The sequence below is a fragment of the Athene noctua genome, chromosome Z (genome assembly GCF_965140245.1).
Source record: "Athene noctua chromosome Z, bAthNoc1.hap1.1, whole genome shotgun sequence".
Classification (NCBI taxonomy): domain Eukaryota; kingdom Metazoa; phylum Chordata; class Aves; order Strigiformes; family Strigidae; genus Athene; species Athene noctua.
Window position 1 is genome coordinate 74,651,086 of NC_134077.1, and position 13,144 is coordinate 74,664,229.

The following is a 13,144-nucleotide window of genomic DNA, read 5'->3' on the forward strand; positions in this document are numbered from 1 at the left end:
AGCTGAGTAGGTGAAGTCAAGTTCTTCACTGATCTGGCCTAAATCAGTCACCTTCTAAAGTAAGGAATAGCATCTTTCCAGTGATGTCATGATAACTCCATGACTGATGCCAAAAATAATTGTGGCGTTTAATGTTCAGTAACTTGTGTCGCTACCACACAGAATCACTTTGAGAAGCTGGGTTGGTTCTATTTCTGCATTTGTTTTTATTTCTGTCTTATTATGCTTGTTATTTGCAATTACAATTACATTTTGAAGTTTCTGATACTTTGGAAATAATGACTACATATGTCAACAATTGTCTGTGCAGCTTTATTTTTAGTGCAGTGTTTTGGAAAATGTTTTCCAGAATCTGTCAAGATGCAAGTGACTTGGAAGGATAATCTGCAAAGCTTTCTTTTCTTGAAAAACTTCGTAACATCTTCATTTATAAACATGAGGAAATAATACAATATTTTTTTTGTCAGATTGTACAGATGAACAATTACTGTGGTCTTGGCATTGATGCAGAGTTGAGCTTGGACTTTCATCATGCTAGAGAAGAAGAACCAGGGAAATTTAATAGCAGGTAAGCCTGGGGAAACCAGGGTTAAAGGATGAACTGTGGTATTGAATAACTTGCAACTTACACTATGGCTGATAATCTTGAAATGCTACAGGTATCCACAAACAATATTGCTTGAGGCAGAGCTGGCACAGGGAGAAATTAAGTTAGTCAGGAACTCGTAAGACACAGAATTTAGGGTGGTTTAGGGGGTTTTTTTCTGCTTTTTTAACCAAGAGAGAGCACCAAAGCAAGTTTCAGAAGCCCTGGCATTATTATTCAGCATAGTTATTTGCCAATAACTGCAATGTTGAATTCAGTGAAATTTTGGGGTAGTAGAAATATCTCTTATTCAAAGCCTTTAGCAAGGGGGAGGGCAGTGCTGCTACATGAGGAATAAACACGCTGTTCAGAACTTACTTGTACCTTTCCCACCCTTGCTTAGTGCTGTGGTCGTGCCTGCAGTCTGGTAATGAGGACAAAAAAAAAGATCTCTCTCTCAAGTGATTAAAAAGGTGTGAAGAGAGACCTTCCTCCTTTCTGGCATGCAGATCAATCAATAATAGTAATTCTTATTCTTCCCGTAATCACTGAAATTGATAAGAAAAAGAAATCATATTTGTGTAATTAATCAGTAATTCCTTGTAGAAACTGGTTTTATCTGCTTTCCCCAATGTGAGTAAATGTACTCTAAATTGTCTCTTGGTTGTCAGAGAGAGTTACAGCAGGTTACAACTACGCAGTATTCAAATCTGGACTATTAAAAATATTCTCTGACCTGTTATGAGTGTAAGAAAGTGTAATCCCACCTATCTTGCAGTGTTCTGTCTATCATTTCAGGCTTTGCTCATGGTTTTTTCTTAAAATCAGAGTAGGACAGGATATTATTTGTGGTACATAACTTAATATTAGGCACTGGTTTGCATTTTCAGTCCACTGGATTAAAAACAATTTAGGTAGTAAAATCGGGCAATAAGTTTGGTTATAGCGGTTCTAGATATAACACATTAATTGTACAATTATGTTCATTCTGCCTTTAAAATATACTAGCTCGACTTTGCAAAGTTGCAGCACTTTAAACGGTGTGTCCTTTTCTTATTGCCACTGTATTTAAGGATTATACTTAGACTTCTATTGCCCTGTGTGCTTTTCATCCCTTAAATCTGTATCTCAGTTCACAGTGTGCAGCACCTGCAGTGCGATGGGTAAGGACTTGGTACCATTCTTGCAGACCTTTTACATTCGTATTTGGACAGCATGCAAGCAAGATGTCTTGAAGGACATGTGGGAAGGAAGACTGGTGGGGTGGTTTGATAAATCTGAAGGGTTGTATATTTCTGTGATTTAAGATCTGGAAAAGAAACATGAAATACTGAATTGATACCGTGGTATGGTTTTGCAGAAGACAAACAGCTTGTGCAGGCTAACAGTGCTGACACATGATTATTACTTTTCACTGCCTCTGATAATGATTGTTAAAATTTATAGCTCTACCCTTTCCCATTACATGCAAGGACACACTCTTACCAGCAAGATTAGCATTTTTTAAAAATTATTTTCAGTAAATTGGCTAGGAAGGGTGGCTACTTAATGCTAGATGCAACTGATGCTGCCATGTGAACTGCCTGCTCTTGAGAGCAGAACAGGAAGTTTCAGGTTGTGACAACAGAAATTTCAGGTAACCTTGGAAGAGAAATGGGCTTGAGTGCTCTTCTGAATCAAAACCTTAAGCTGATAAATGTTCTAAAGCTGTGTGCTCTCTGACCTCAAGCTGTAGAGTTTCTTTACATGCTCAGGACTCCTTACCTTTGGCTGACAGTTCACAGTGCAGTGATGACTTCAGGGAATTTAGTGCTAAATTTGCATTGCAGGGCAGATAGAAGTAATGTATGTTGTGGCAGTGATGGGTTTTACGTTGTTGAGTGCCAAGCTATGTGAGTGTTTTTCACAGCGTGAAAGTTAAAAGGATCAGGGCATCTGCCTTCATTCCCCCATTCCCATGGGATCCTGGAGCAGTCTTTAGGGTTGCCTATTACAGAAGAGACCACATCTTGTTTGTGCTGTCCAAAATTGGCAGGAGACTGCTGTGGCAGGCAGTTTTCGGGATGTAAGGTAAGGCAAAGAGAGTGTTCTGCACGATTTAATGCAAGTTTAGAATTGTTTTACAAAGCTGTTCTCTCTCTTGGTGGACAGAAGGTTTGAAACTATTGATTGGTTGATTTGTCGGTTCTGGGTTTTAAAATGTTACAACTGCTCCTGTCTAAACTCATTTTTTTCCATCTTGGGACCTCTTTATGTGAACCTGGTAAAGTTTTTTCCCAGTCGGTAAGATCACCCTAATAAAAGTGCCAAAACAGATACTAATTATAGGTCAGAGCTCTTACCTTGTGTGGTGGTGGTTTCCCACCCAGTGGTGGGCTTGTTGAATTGCAGGACTAGATAAAAGGCAGTCATTTTGTTTTGCTCGATAGCTTTCCGTACTGTGTGCTGCAGTTCTAAGACGTCTCCTCCTGAGAGATGTTACTTAGCTGTTTATTAGCGCTCATGGGAAGTTGCATTTCATTTAAAAGAGCCTGGCACACAGATCTCTTATCCATCACCTTTCCGAAGGAGTTCCTCAAACCTGCCCTTCTGGGTGTGCTGCAGTTGGCAAGAGTTCTGAGAATTCTGGCTTTCTGCATGAGCTCATTTTTTTCTTCATGACTTTTGAAGACTGGCTTCTTTATTTTGTTTTCATGAAAGCTTGGAAAGCAGTAACTGGTGGTCTTGCTTCCTCTGGCCACCAGGGTTGATTGCTGCATCTACAGCCACAGAGATGATTAAACTGACAGTGTAAATTGATGCTACAGTGTCTCCCTGAGTCATGAGACTTAAAAGAGTAAAGGGTGTTTTTCAATTTGCTCTATGAAAGATACATACAGTATTGCAGTACTTAAATACTTGTTTAATACTTCATGAAACTGGTCATATGTAGGATCACCTTTTAACTTTATCTATTATGAGATACTCAATTAGCTAAACTGAAGAATCAGTCCACTCTTCTGCATGTCCCTCAGGAAGGGTCTATGTAGCTTTGTAAGTGTAGCCTGTGGGACATCGGGTAGTATGTGAATGTTTGCTGTAACTGTAGTGTATCTTCTGTAGAAAAATAAACCAAAGGGTGATTCCTGAGCTGTATAGATCAAATCCCCAAACTCATTGGAGCGGTAGGATGTTGCTTTCATGTCTGTTCTCTAGAGAGCATACAGAATAGTTCTAGGATGGCATAATGATGCAAGTGTTGCAGCTGAGCTGATGCAGGACATGGGGATGGATGAGTTCCATGTAACACCCTGCCCTATCAGTGTCATTTACAGCAGTGACTGCAATGTGGCTCTCACCTAATACAAACCTTGATTTCCTTCAGCACAAATAAGGTGTTGGAGACACCTTATATTGCTCCTGCCTTGCTAATTAACTGGTGAAACTACTGTCTCCAAAATGTATCTAACCAAGAGTTTGCTTTAGGAGAAGCATATTCTTTCTACCCAAGTGAGCAAGCTAGTATGTTATTTGCTACTGCTAGCGGTAGACTGACAACTTCCACGGACACTTTCTCTCCAGCTCATGTTCCACATGTAGACGTGCAAAGAGGGGTGGTGATTCTCTCTAGTGGTGGATGTGCCAAGACCAGCCTTCCAAGCTTGGCTGGCTATACTAATCATAAAATCTTTCAGTCACCTTCAAAACCATTGGGTAGGAATTGGCATGGTATCAGAGAAATCAGTTTGTTCATTGTTATTTGGTCTTACTGTCCTAATAAGATACATAAATGAAATTGAATAAATACACAAGAATGGAGCGATAGATTTAATCTCTGACAGATTTACCCTTTGCTGTGCGTCACGGGGTGCTGTATCCAATTTCTCTGGATCCTGTGGATGTCAGTGGTCAATAAGTGTTTCTTAGAAGTCATGTAGTTCAGAACTGTCTGCAGTTATGATACTGTGTCATATTCTTTTTTTCCTTCTTCATGCCACTAAAACTAATACTTCTTGGAGATATTTAAAGTATTGTGCTTCCTGCTGATATTCTGTCTTGTTTGATTTGTATCCAAATGAGACAAAACCTGTCTTAGCATAGGTATGTCTTATTGTCTTTTCTAGAGTAGAAGCGTATGTTAAATGGTGTTATGTCAGGTACCTTTAATTCAGTGCTGTTAAAACTGTTGATGTGTAGGACTAATCATTCCCAGTGTAATAATTTAAAAGAACTGAACAGCCTCTGTCTGAATTGACTATAACCCACATGCTAAACTGGCTGTCTTCCCCACTTGAATGTCTACAATATTTACACATAATGCTAGAGAGATTTTGCAGAGTTGGATTCAAATGACACCCATGTGCTAGTAGGGTCAAGTAATGGAAATGTATGGTTTTTATTTTAAGGGTGCCCTGAAGGCCATGTATCCAAAGATATCCATTATAGAAGAAAATACTGTGCATGTTTAACTAACATTTGTTTACGTTATTCTTAAAATATGTTGACATTTCTAGGGATGGCATAAAGTCTTCCTCATCTTTTTTTACTCTAAAATTAGAGATGTTAGAGCTCTGTCACAGGTTAACATTACTAAGCATGTTTAAAGTTTCTACAGCTGAGTATATTTCAAATGAATTAGCGATATGTAAAGCAAAGACTTGCAAAGGATTTTGTGCCTTAATTATTCTAGCATTGCATGACAAAACATTTTAAAATGTTTCTTGAAGACCTCTAGGTCTTAATTTTCTAGCCCAGAAGCTTACATTTCAAAGAGGCATTGCATTCAGGCAATGCTTTAAGAAGAGATGATTTTTCTGTAATAAAATTTCACAGATCTCCACGTGCTTCAACAGCACAAATCATCACTTAAGTAAAGGGTGTATAAAGTAGCAGTTTGTGGCCTATGCTTTGTTTCTGCAGCAAAGCTACAAGAACTTGGAGAGAGTTTTAACTGTAAAACTTTCAACATACCTGATGGAGGACAGTACTGTTAGATGTTAAAGGAAGAGTGCTATGTAGGACCTTGCCTTATAGTTACATAATGCTTATCTGCTCCTAGGTTTCACAACAAAGGAGTTTACGTGAAAGTTGGGCTGCAGAAGATAAGTCATACCAGAAATCTTCACAAAGACATAAAGCTTCAAGTGGACCAGCACGAGGTGGAGTTACCAAGTATAGAAGGACTAATTTTTATTAATATACCCAGGTAAAAAGGAGAGGAAGGATCCTGTGTGGCTGTATGTTTGGAAGTGCTGCTTGGTATTTAAGCATCAAATGTCAAATGGTTAGATAAAATGTTAAATGGTCTGGATTAATAGATGGTTGTTACTGGGTATATTTGATTATTGCCTGACTTGCTAGCTTTGCAACTGTGCCTAGTTAATACCATTTTGACATTGTTTTTCTGTTTCCTGGAAACTCACAATCTCACTTCTCATAAAGGTGGTACTATCTTATTTTCCCAGTGCAAACCCCCTTACATTTGCTAGTTCTTCTGTGTCCTAATAGTAATTTGGAGTTATTTCCTCACCAAAGGTCTTCAGACTTTGTTGGAGCAGTTTTTTAGTAAAACATTACTTTCTAGGCATGGTTATAGGTCTGTAGCTTCTGTCCACTACCATTTTCCTTCTCCCCCAAACTGTTTGAATGGTCTGCCAGAATTCACCACGACTTGCAGAAGGATCAGAGATTATCAACTTGCACACACTTTCTGGCATGCCAGAGACCAGGTACCTAAGCAGTTACTGCAGTGAAGGCCAGCCAGGATTCAGCTGTCAAACAGTGTCCAGGTCCTACAGCCAGCTGGTCAGTATATGAGGAGTTGATGATGCTAATCTGGTAGCTGTGGAAAACCCATAGTTCAGGTACCTTTTGCAAGGTTTTGGGGACTGCCCTCACATCTGCAGGGAACTAGAGTTACTGCTGTGGAAGAAAGGAGGGCAGATCTGCAGGAAATCTGGCTAACTTACCTGTGCTGTTGGTAGAGGCAAGTTTTTTGATCGCACAAAACCAGCAGGTAATAAGTGCTGCCATCCTATTTTTTTCAAGTACACTTTTATCTTAAACTATCTGTATTTATTTCTGTTTTAGTCTGAAAATGTTTCAACTTTTTATTCTTGTATATTTACATGTACACACATGTATGTGCACATGCATATACATAAGTATACATTGCACATAAGAACTGTGGAGAAGAAAAGATCATGATTAGTAATGAGCAGTCAGTGCACTAAAGCAATAAGCAAGTGATTTGAGTAAGGAGGGTCAATACTGCACAAAAGGCAACATACCATTAAATTGTCAGAAGCGTTTCAGAGGATTGAAATACAAGAATATCTGCTTAACTGCAAGTGAGTTTGGCCAGGTACAAGAATAAAATCTTGATACTTGTTTTAGCTTTAGTTTCTCTTCAGTAGCTTCCATGAATATTTTCGAGACCAGTTAAGTTAAGTCTTGGAAGTTAGGGATTGGTGTAGCTGTAATCTGTATTTCCCAGCAAACTAAAACTCTTTGGAGTTACTTTCTCTTACCTACTCTTTTTTTTTTTTTTCAGATAGAAACTACTTACTTCACTCCTTCTTTCACTCCTAAAAGATCTGGTCAGAAGTCTTCCAAATTTTAGGAAAACACTTCCTGCTTTTATGGCACGGGAAATCTGTGTTGTCCTCCAGCTTGGAGTGTCTAGCTTTTGAAGTATGGTGAACCAGCCACCTCTCTCAGATCACTGGGCAGGTGCTCTGTGACAGATGGCAGGTCCATGGACAGTAACTGTGGTGTGCTCTCTATGCAGCTGGGGGTCTGGAGCTGATCTCTGGGGGTCTGAGAGTGATAACCGCTTTGAGAAACCACGCATTGATGACGGCCTGCTGGAAGTTGTTGGTGTGACGGGTGTCGTTCACATGGTAAGTTAGCATCCCAGTAAGAACAGACTTCTCAGACTGGTTTATTTTTGTAACAGTGTCCTAAGAATCACAGAATCAACTAGGTTGGAAAGGACCTTGAAGACCATCTAGTCCAACTGTTAACCTAGCACTGACAGTTCCCAACTACACCAGATCCCTCAGCACTATGTCAGCCCGACTCCTAAACACCTCCAGGGATGGGGACTCCACCACCTCCCTGGACAGTCCATTCCAACACCTAACAACCCCTTCTGGAAAGAAATGCTTCCAGACATCTAGTCTAAACCTTCCCAGGTGCAACTTGAGACCATTACCTCTTGTTCTGTCGCTTACTACTTGGTTAAACAGGCTTATCCCCAGCTCTCTGCACCCTCCTTTCAGGTAGCTGTAGAGGGTGATAAGGTCTCCCCTCAGCCTCCTCTTCTCCAGACTAAACACCCCCAGTTCCCTCAGCTGCTCCTCGTACGACCTGTGCTCCAGACCCTGCACCAGCTCCGTTGCCCTTCTCTGGACACGCTCGAGTCATTCAATGTCCTTTTTGGAGTGAGGGGCCCAAAACTGAACCCAGTCATCAAGGGGCGGCCTCACCAGTGCCAGTACAGGGGTGAGATCCCTTCCCTGCCCCTGCTGGCCACGCTATTGCTGACACAAGCCAGGATGCCATTGGCCTTCTTGGCCCCCTGGGCACACTGCTGGCTCCTGTTCAGCCGGCTGTCAATCAGCACCCCCAGGTCCCTCTCTGACTGGCAGCTCTCCAGCCACTCCTACCCAAGCCTGTAGCGCTGCTGGGGGTTGTTGTGGCCCAAGGGCAGCCCTCGGAATTTGCCCTTATTGAAACTCCTCCCGTTGGGCTCAGCCCATGGCTCCAGCCTGTCCAGGTCTCTCTGCAGAGCCTCCCTACCCTCGAGCAGATCAACACTCCCACCCAACTGGGTGTCACCTGCAAACTGACTGAGGGTGCACTCGATCCCCTTGTCCAGATCATCAATAAAGATGTTAAAAAGGAGGGGCCCCAAAACTGAGCCCTGGGGAAGACCACTCATGACCGGCTGCCGACTGGAATTAATTCTATTTACCACAACTGTCTGGACCTGTTCATCCAGCCAGTTTTTTACCCAGCGAAGCATTTGATTGTCCAAGCCTTGAGCAGCCATTTTTGCCAGAAGAATGCTGTGGGAGATGGTGTCAAAGGCCTTGCTAAAGTCAAGGTAAATTACATCCACAGCCTTTCCCTCACCCAATAAGCAGGTCTCCCTGTTGTAGAAGGAGACCAGGTTTGTCAAGCAGCTTCCTGGGCACCAAAGTCAAGTTGACAGGCCTGTAATTTCCCGGATCATCCTTCCGACACTTCTTATAGATGGGCGTCACACGGGCCAATTTCCAATCAGTCAGGACCTCCCTGCTCAGCCAGGACTGCTGGTAAATGATGGAAAGTGGCTTGGCGAGCACCCCAGCCAGCTCCTTCAGCACCCTCGGGTGTATCCCATCTGGTCCCATAGACTTGTGTGTGTCTGTGTGATGCAGCAGGTCACTGACTGTCTCCTGGATTGCAGGGGGGTCGTTCTCCCAGTCTCTGTATTCTGGCTGTGGGGGCTGGATTTCCTCAATACAACTAATCTTGTTATTAAAGACTGAGGCAAAGAAGACATTAAGCACCTCAGCCTCCTCATCACTTGTTCCCACATGTTCTCCTGCATCTAGCAGGGGATGGAGACTCTCCCTGGTCTTTCTTTAGCTACGGACATACTTATAGAAACTTTTCTTGTTGTCCTTGATTGCTGAGGCCAGATTAATTTCCAGTTGGGCTTTAGCCCTCCTGATTTCCACCCTGCATAGCCTCACAGCCTCTTTGGAATCACTGTGATTGGCTAGCCCCTTCTTCCAGAAGCTGTAAACTTTCCTTTTTTCCCTGAGTTGCAGCCAAAGTCCCCCGTTCAGCCAGGGTGGTCTTCTCTGTCGCCAGCTTCTCTTAGAGCACCTGGGGACCGCCTGCTCCTGAGCCATTAACACTTCCTTCTTAAAGAGCGCCCAGCCTTCCTGGGCCCCTGTACCCTTCAGGATAGTCTCCCAGGGGATCCTTTCAAGCATGTGCCTAAACAAGACAAACTCAGCCCTTCTGAAGTCCAGGATGTCAGTCCTGCTTAGCCCCCTCCTGACCTCTCTAAGAATAGAGAACACTATTATTTCGTGATCGCTGTGCCCTAGTCAGCCTCCAACCACCACATCATCCACCAGTCCTTCTCTGTTCACAAAGATGAGATCCAGCAGGGCACCTTCTCTGGTCAGTTCACTCACCAGCTGTGTCAGGACGTTATCTGCCACACACTCCAGGAATCTGCAGGACTGGTCTCGCTCTCTGAGTTGTATTTCCAGCAGATGTCTGGGAACTTAAGTCACCCACAAGAACAAGGGCAAGCGATCATGAGATTTCACCTAAATGCCTATAAAATATCTCATCCACCTCTCTTTCCTGGGTAAGTGGCCTATAGTAGACTCCTACTACAACATCTGCCCTGTTGGCCTTCCCCCTGATTCTAACGCAAAGACACTCCACCCTGTCTTCACTATATTGTACTCTGTATGTTTAGGACTTGTACTTGTCCTTAACATAGAGAGCCACCCCACCACCTCTTCTTCCTTGTCTGTCCGTCCTAAAGAGCTTGTACCCATCTGTTGGCGCACTCCACTCATGGAGGACACTCCACCATGTTTCTGTAATAGCAACAACATCGTAATTTTCCTGTTTCATCATGGATTCAAGCTCCTCCTGTTTGTTACCCATGCTGTGTGCATTGGTATACATGCACTTCAGATGGGCTGATGTTTTTCCCCCTTCCCCCTTCAAATCTAGTTTAAAGCTCTCTCAATGAGCCCAGCTAACTCCTGCCCCAAGATCTCTTCCACCTCAGGGACAGGTTCATTCCATCTGATTACAAAAGGTCAGGTGCCCTTTATATCAACCCATGATTGAAAAATCCAAAGCCCTGATGGTAACACCAGTCTTGGAGCCACTCGTTCATCTGCTGAATTCTCCTATAATCTTCCTCATCCATCCCCCCAACCGAAGGGATGGAGGAGAACACAATTTGTGCCCATGACCCCTTAAGCAGTTTTCCCAAGGACCTGAAATCTCTCTTCATTGCTTTAGGCCTTCTCCTCATGATGTCATCACTACCTACCTGAAAAAACAGGAGAGGGTAGTAGTCCTTGGGTCTCACTAGGGGGGGGAGTTTTGCTGTGAGGTCCTTGACACAGGCCCCAGGGAGGCAGCAGACTTCCCTGTGAAGCGAGTCTATGAAGAAATACACATCTGTGTTAAGGTTATACCATTATTTATTCAGGTACTTGCTGTGTCACACAGAACTGGTTATAGACCATAAACAGAATTCATTGGCAGCATCAGCGCTCCGTCCACAAAGTGTGTGGATGTTAGGAGTTCAGCTGCAGCTGGTGTTGCCTGTTCATGGACTGAAGTGCCTTCTCATCACCTCTTCATTGGCCTGGCCTGAAGATCCATATTTAGGTGCCAGACTATGAAAGATGGAATAGAAACTGAAAAAAGATGGAATAGAAACTGAAGAAACCTGTGATTGGATATGAAGAAGTAATAGGAGTGTGAAGAACTTGTTAAAAGTGCAGAGAGAAGTGCTTCATGGCTTCAGTAGGCTTTGAACCGAGGCCAGAAACATATATGTAAACATATATGTGAAATGCAAATATATATATATAAGTATTATGCAATGCACTAGCATTCTCATAACAGATATCATGGTGTCAAAACCAAACAGTTCATGGCATTAAAATAAGATTTTATTTTAATATTTCAGAAACACCCACTCTTCACTTAGATAGTGTATTTGTGAAAAATCTTGTCATACCTTATCAAAATGAGGGCAGACAGGTGGCTTTATATTTATCTGCCACAGGCTTCCTAACACCTGTCTCTGAGAATCTGATGCTACCTGCTCTTGATCCAAGTGCTATGTGAAGCAGATGGTATGCCAGTTCTGCAAAGAATATTGTGACTCAATTTGTGTAACTTTAATTCTTCCATGTATTAGATATTTTTACAATGGCCTGCTATTAGCAATGCAGTCCTGTAAGATAGTGGGTTATTTTTGTCTTTATATTTCACTGTCTTATGAAATCTGCTGCTGAAAAAGTATTAGTGGTCAGGTAACTGTGACAATCCATACAACCACGAAGGAAAGGGGGGTGCTTGAAATTGTTTGTGCAGCTCAACCTTTGGTGTTGGCCAACTTTACTGTTTTGTAATTTAGATCTTTTAAGGAAGACAAATACAAAACATTCCATTGAAAGAAGTGGTTTGGTAGAGATCCTTAAAATTTTTGTGATGTGAGAAGCAACAAGGATTTACCTGTTGATTTGGAATATAAATGCTAACAAACTTGTGCTTCTGTTAAGGTTTTTACCTCCATGTTTGGTGTCTGTACACTTTGCACAAGAGAACATGTAGCTGCAAAATTCACTTTGCTTCACTTTTTAGCTGTAGTTGAATATATGTAGTTGAGTTTGGCAAAATTCTCTCTCCCTGTTTGATAAAGTGCTTTTAGACTTTTGAGTTTCACGTGTGTCTGTTGCATAGTTAGGTGTTTTGAAAATGTGTTTACTATATTATGGAGGGGGAAGGTAGAAACAAACAAAACCTTTGTGAGTGCATGCTATTTGGCCAGCCTGAGTGTACAAATTACTTAACTGTGTAAGTTATTTTGGCTCTGGCAGCCTGCAAGGGTGTCTGAGTTCTTCTTTATGCACTAACTTAAATAATTAATGCTGCATCAGTAAAGGCATCCTATGCAGATTTTGCCTAAGAAGTTCTTTTACTTGAAACTTAAAATGCTAGGTGAGAATAAAATTCTATCCACCCACTTTAAATGTAGCTAATATTTGTGCTGCTTCTTTATGGGGGTGATTGATATCCTGGCTTTTACTTCCTAACAGGGTCAAGTCCAAGGTGGTTTTCGATCAGGAATCCGCATAGCCCAAGGCTCATATTTTCGTGTAACCCTCCTAAAGCCAATTCCAGTTCAAGTTGATGGAGAGCCCTGGATACAGGCCCCTGGCCAGATTATTATTTCTGCTGCAGGACCAAAGGTACTGGCTGTAGGTTTGTCTTAGCAAGTTGTCTTTGTTTATCCAGTGGGTATTACCATATTATATTGCTTGTCTGTTGTGTTCTAATGTTTAACTTTAAAGGAGCTAGTTAGCATGGTGTGATAACTGTTGGATAAACACATAGCCGTTTCTACAGAGGATGGTTTGAGGGCCTTTTCCACGGGCTCGGATGAGGCTTGTGTTTAAAAACGTAGTCCCTGAGCTTCAGCCTAGTGATAAATTTTTTCCCCTGTATTGAGATCTCCAGACAGTGTTGCTTGCCCTGAAGCAGATCACAGTTATGAGGGTGATGGTAGTACTGCAGTGTGCAAGGTAGGAAGCAATCTGCTGACAGTGCTGGAGGAGGGAAGGTCTGTCAGAGAGCAGCAAAGGAGAAAACTGAATAATGGAGGAGGAGGGTCTGAGCAAAAGAGACGTTGGAGTAATCAGTGTGTGTTTTTCATTGATATCTCAATGTGTATGTAGGAGGAAAAGAGCATCAGCTGCCTAAGAATTTAACTTCTTTATTGACATTGAAACTGTGAAATAAACATTTTGCAGT

The 13,144-nt window shown here is 42.2% G+C and overlaps 1 protein-coding gene across 3 annotated transcripts in view; it reads left to right on the forward strand.

Annotated features, from left to right (window-relative positions):
• Positions 1-13,144, forward strand: part of DGKQ (diacylglycerol kinase theta) — a 101,459-nt gene that overhangs the window by 80,442 nt on the left and 7,873 nt on the right. For 2 of the 3 annotated variants that reach the window (XR_012635499.1, XM_074931689.1), the window contains exons 19-22: positions 468-568; positions 5,625-5,771; positions 7,356-7,467; positions 12,430-12,582. Coding sequence is in view for 1 of the 3 variants with exons in the window: in XM_074931689.1 (XP_074787790.1) it covers positions 468-568; positions 5,625-5,771; positions 7,356-7,467; positions 12,430-12,582 (513 nt within the window). In the remaining 2 variants the exon portion in view is untranslated. Of the gene's footprint in view, positions 1-467; positions 569-5,624; positions 5,772-7,118; positions 7,468-12,429; positions 12,583-13,144 lie in introns of those variants that run through there. The other variant, XR_012635500.1, reaches the window with a different exon arrangement.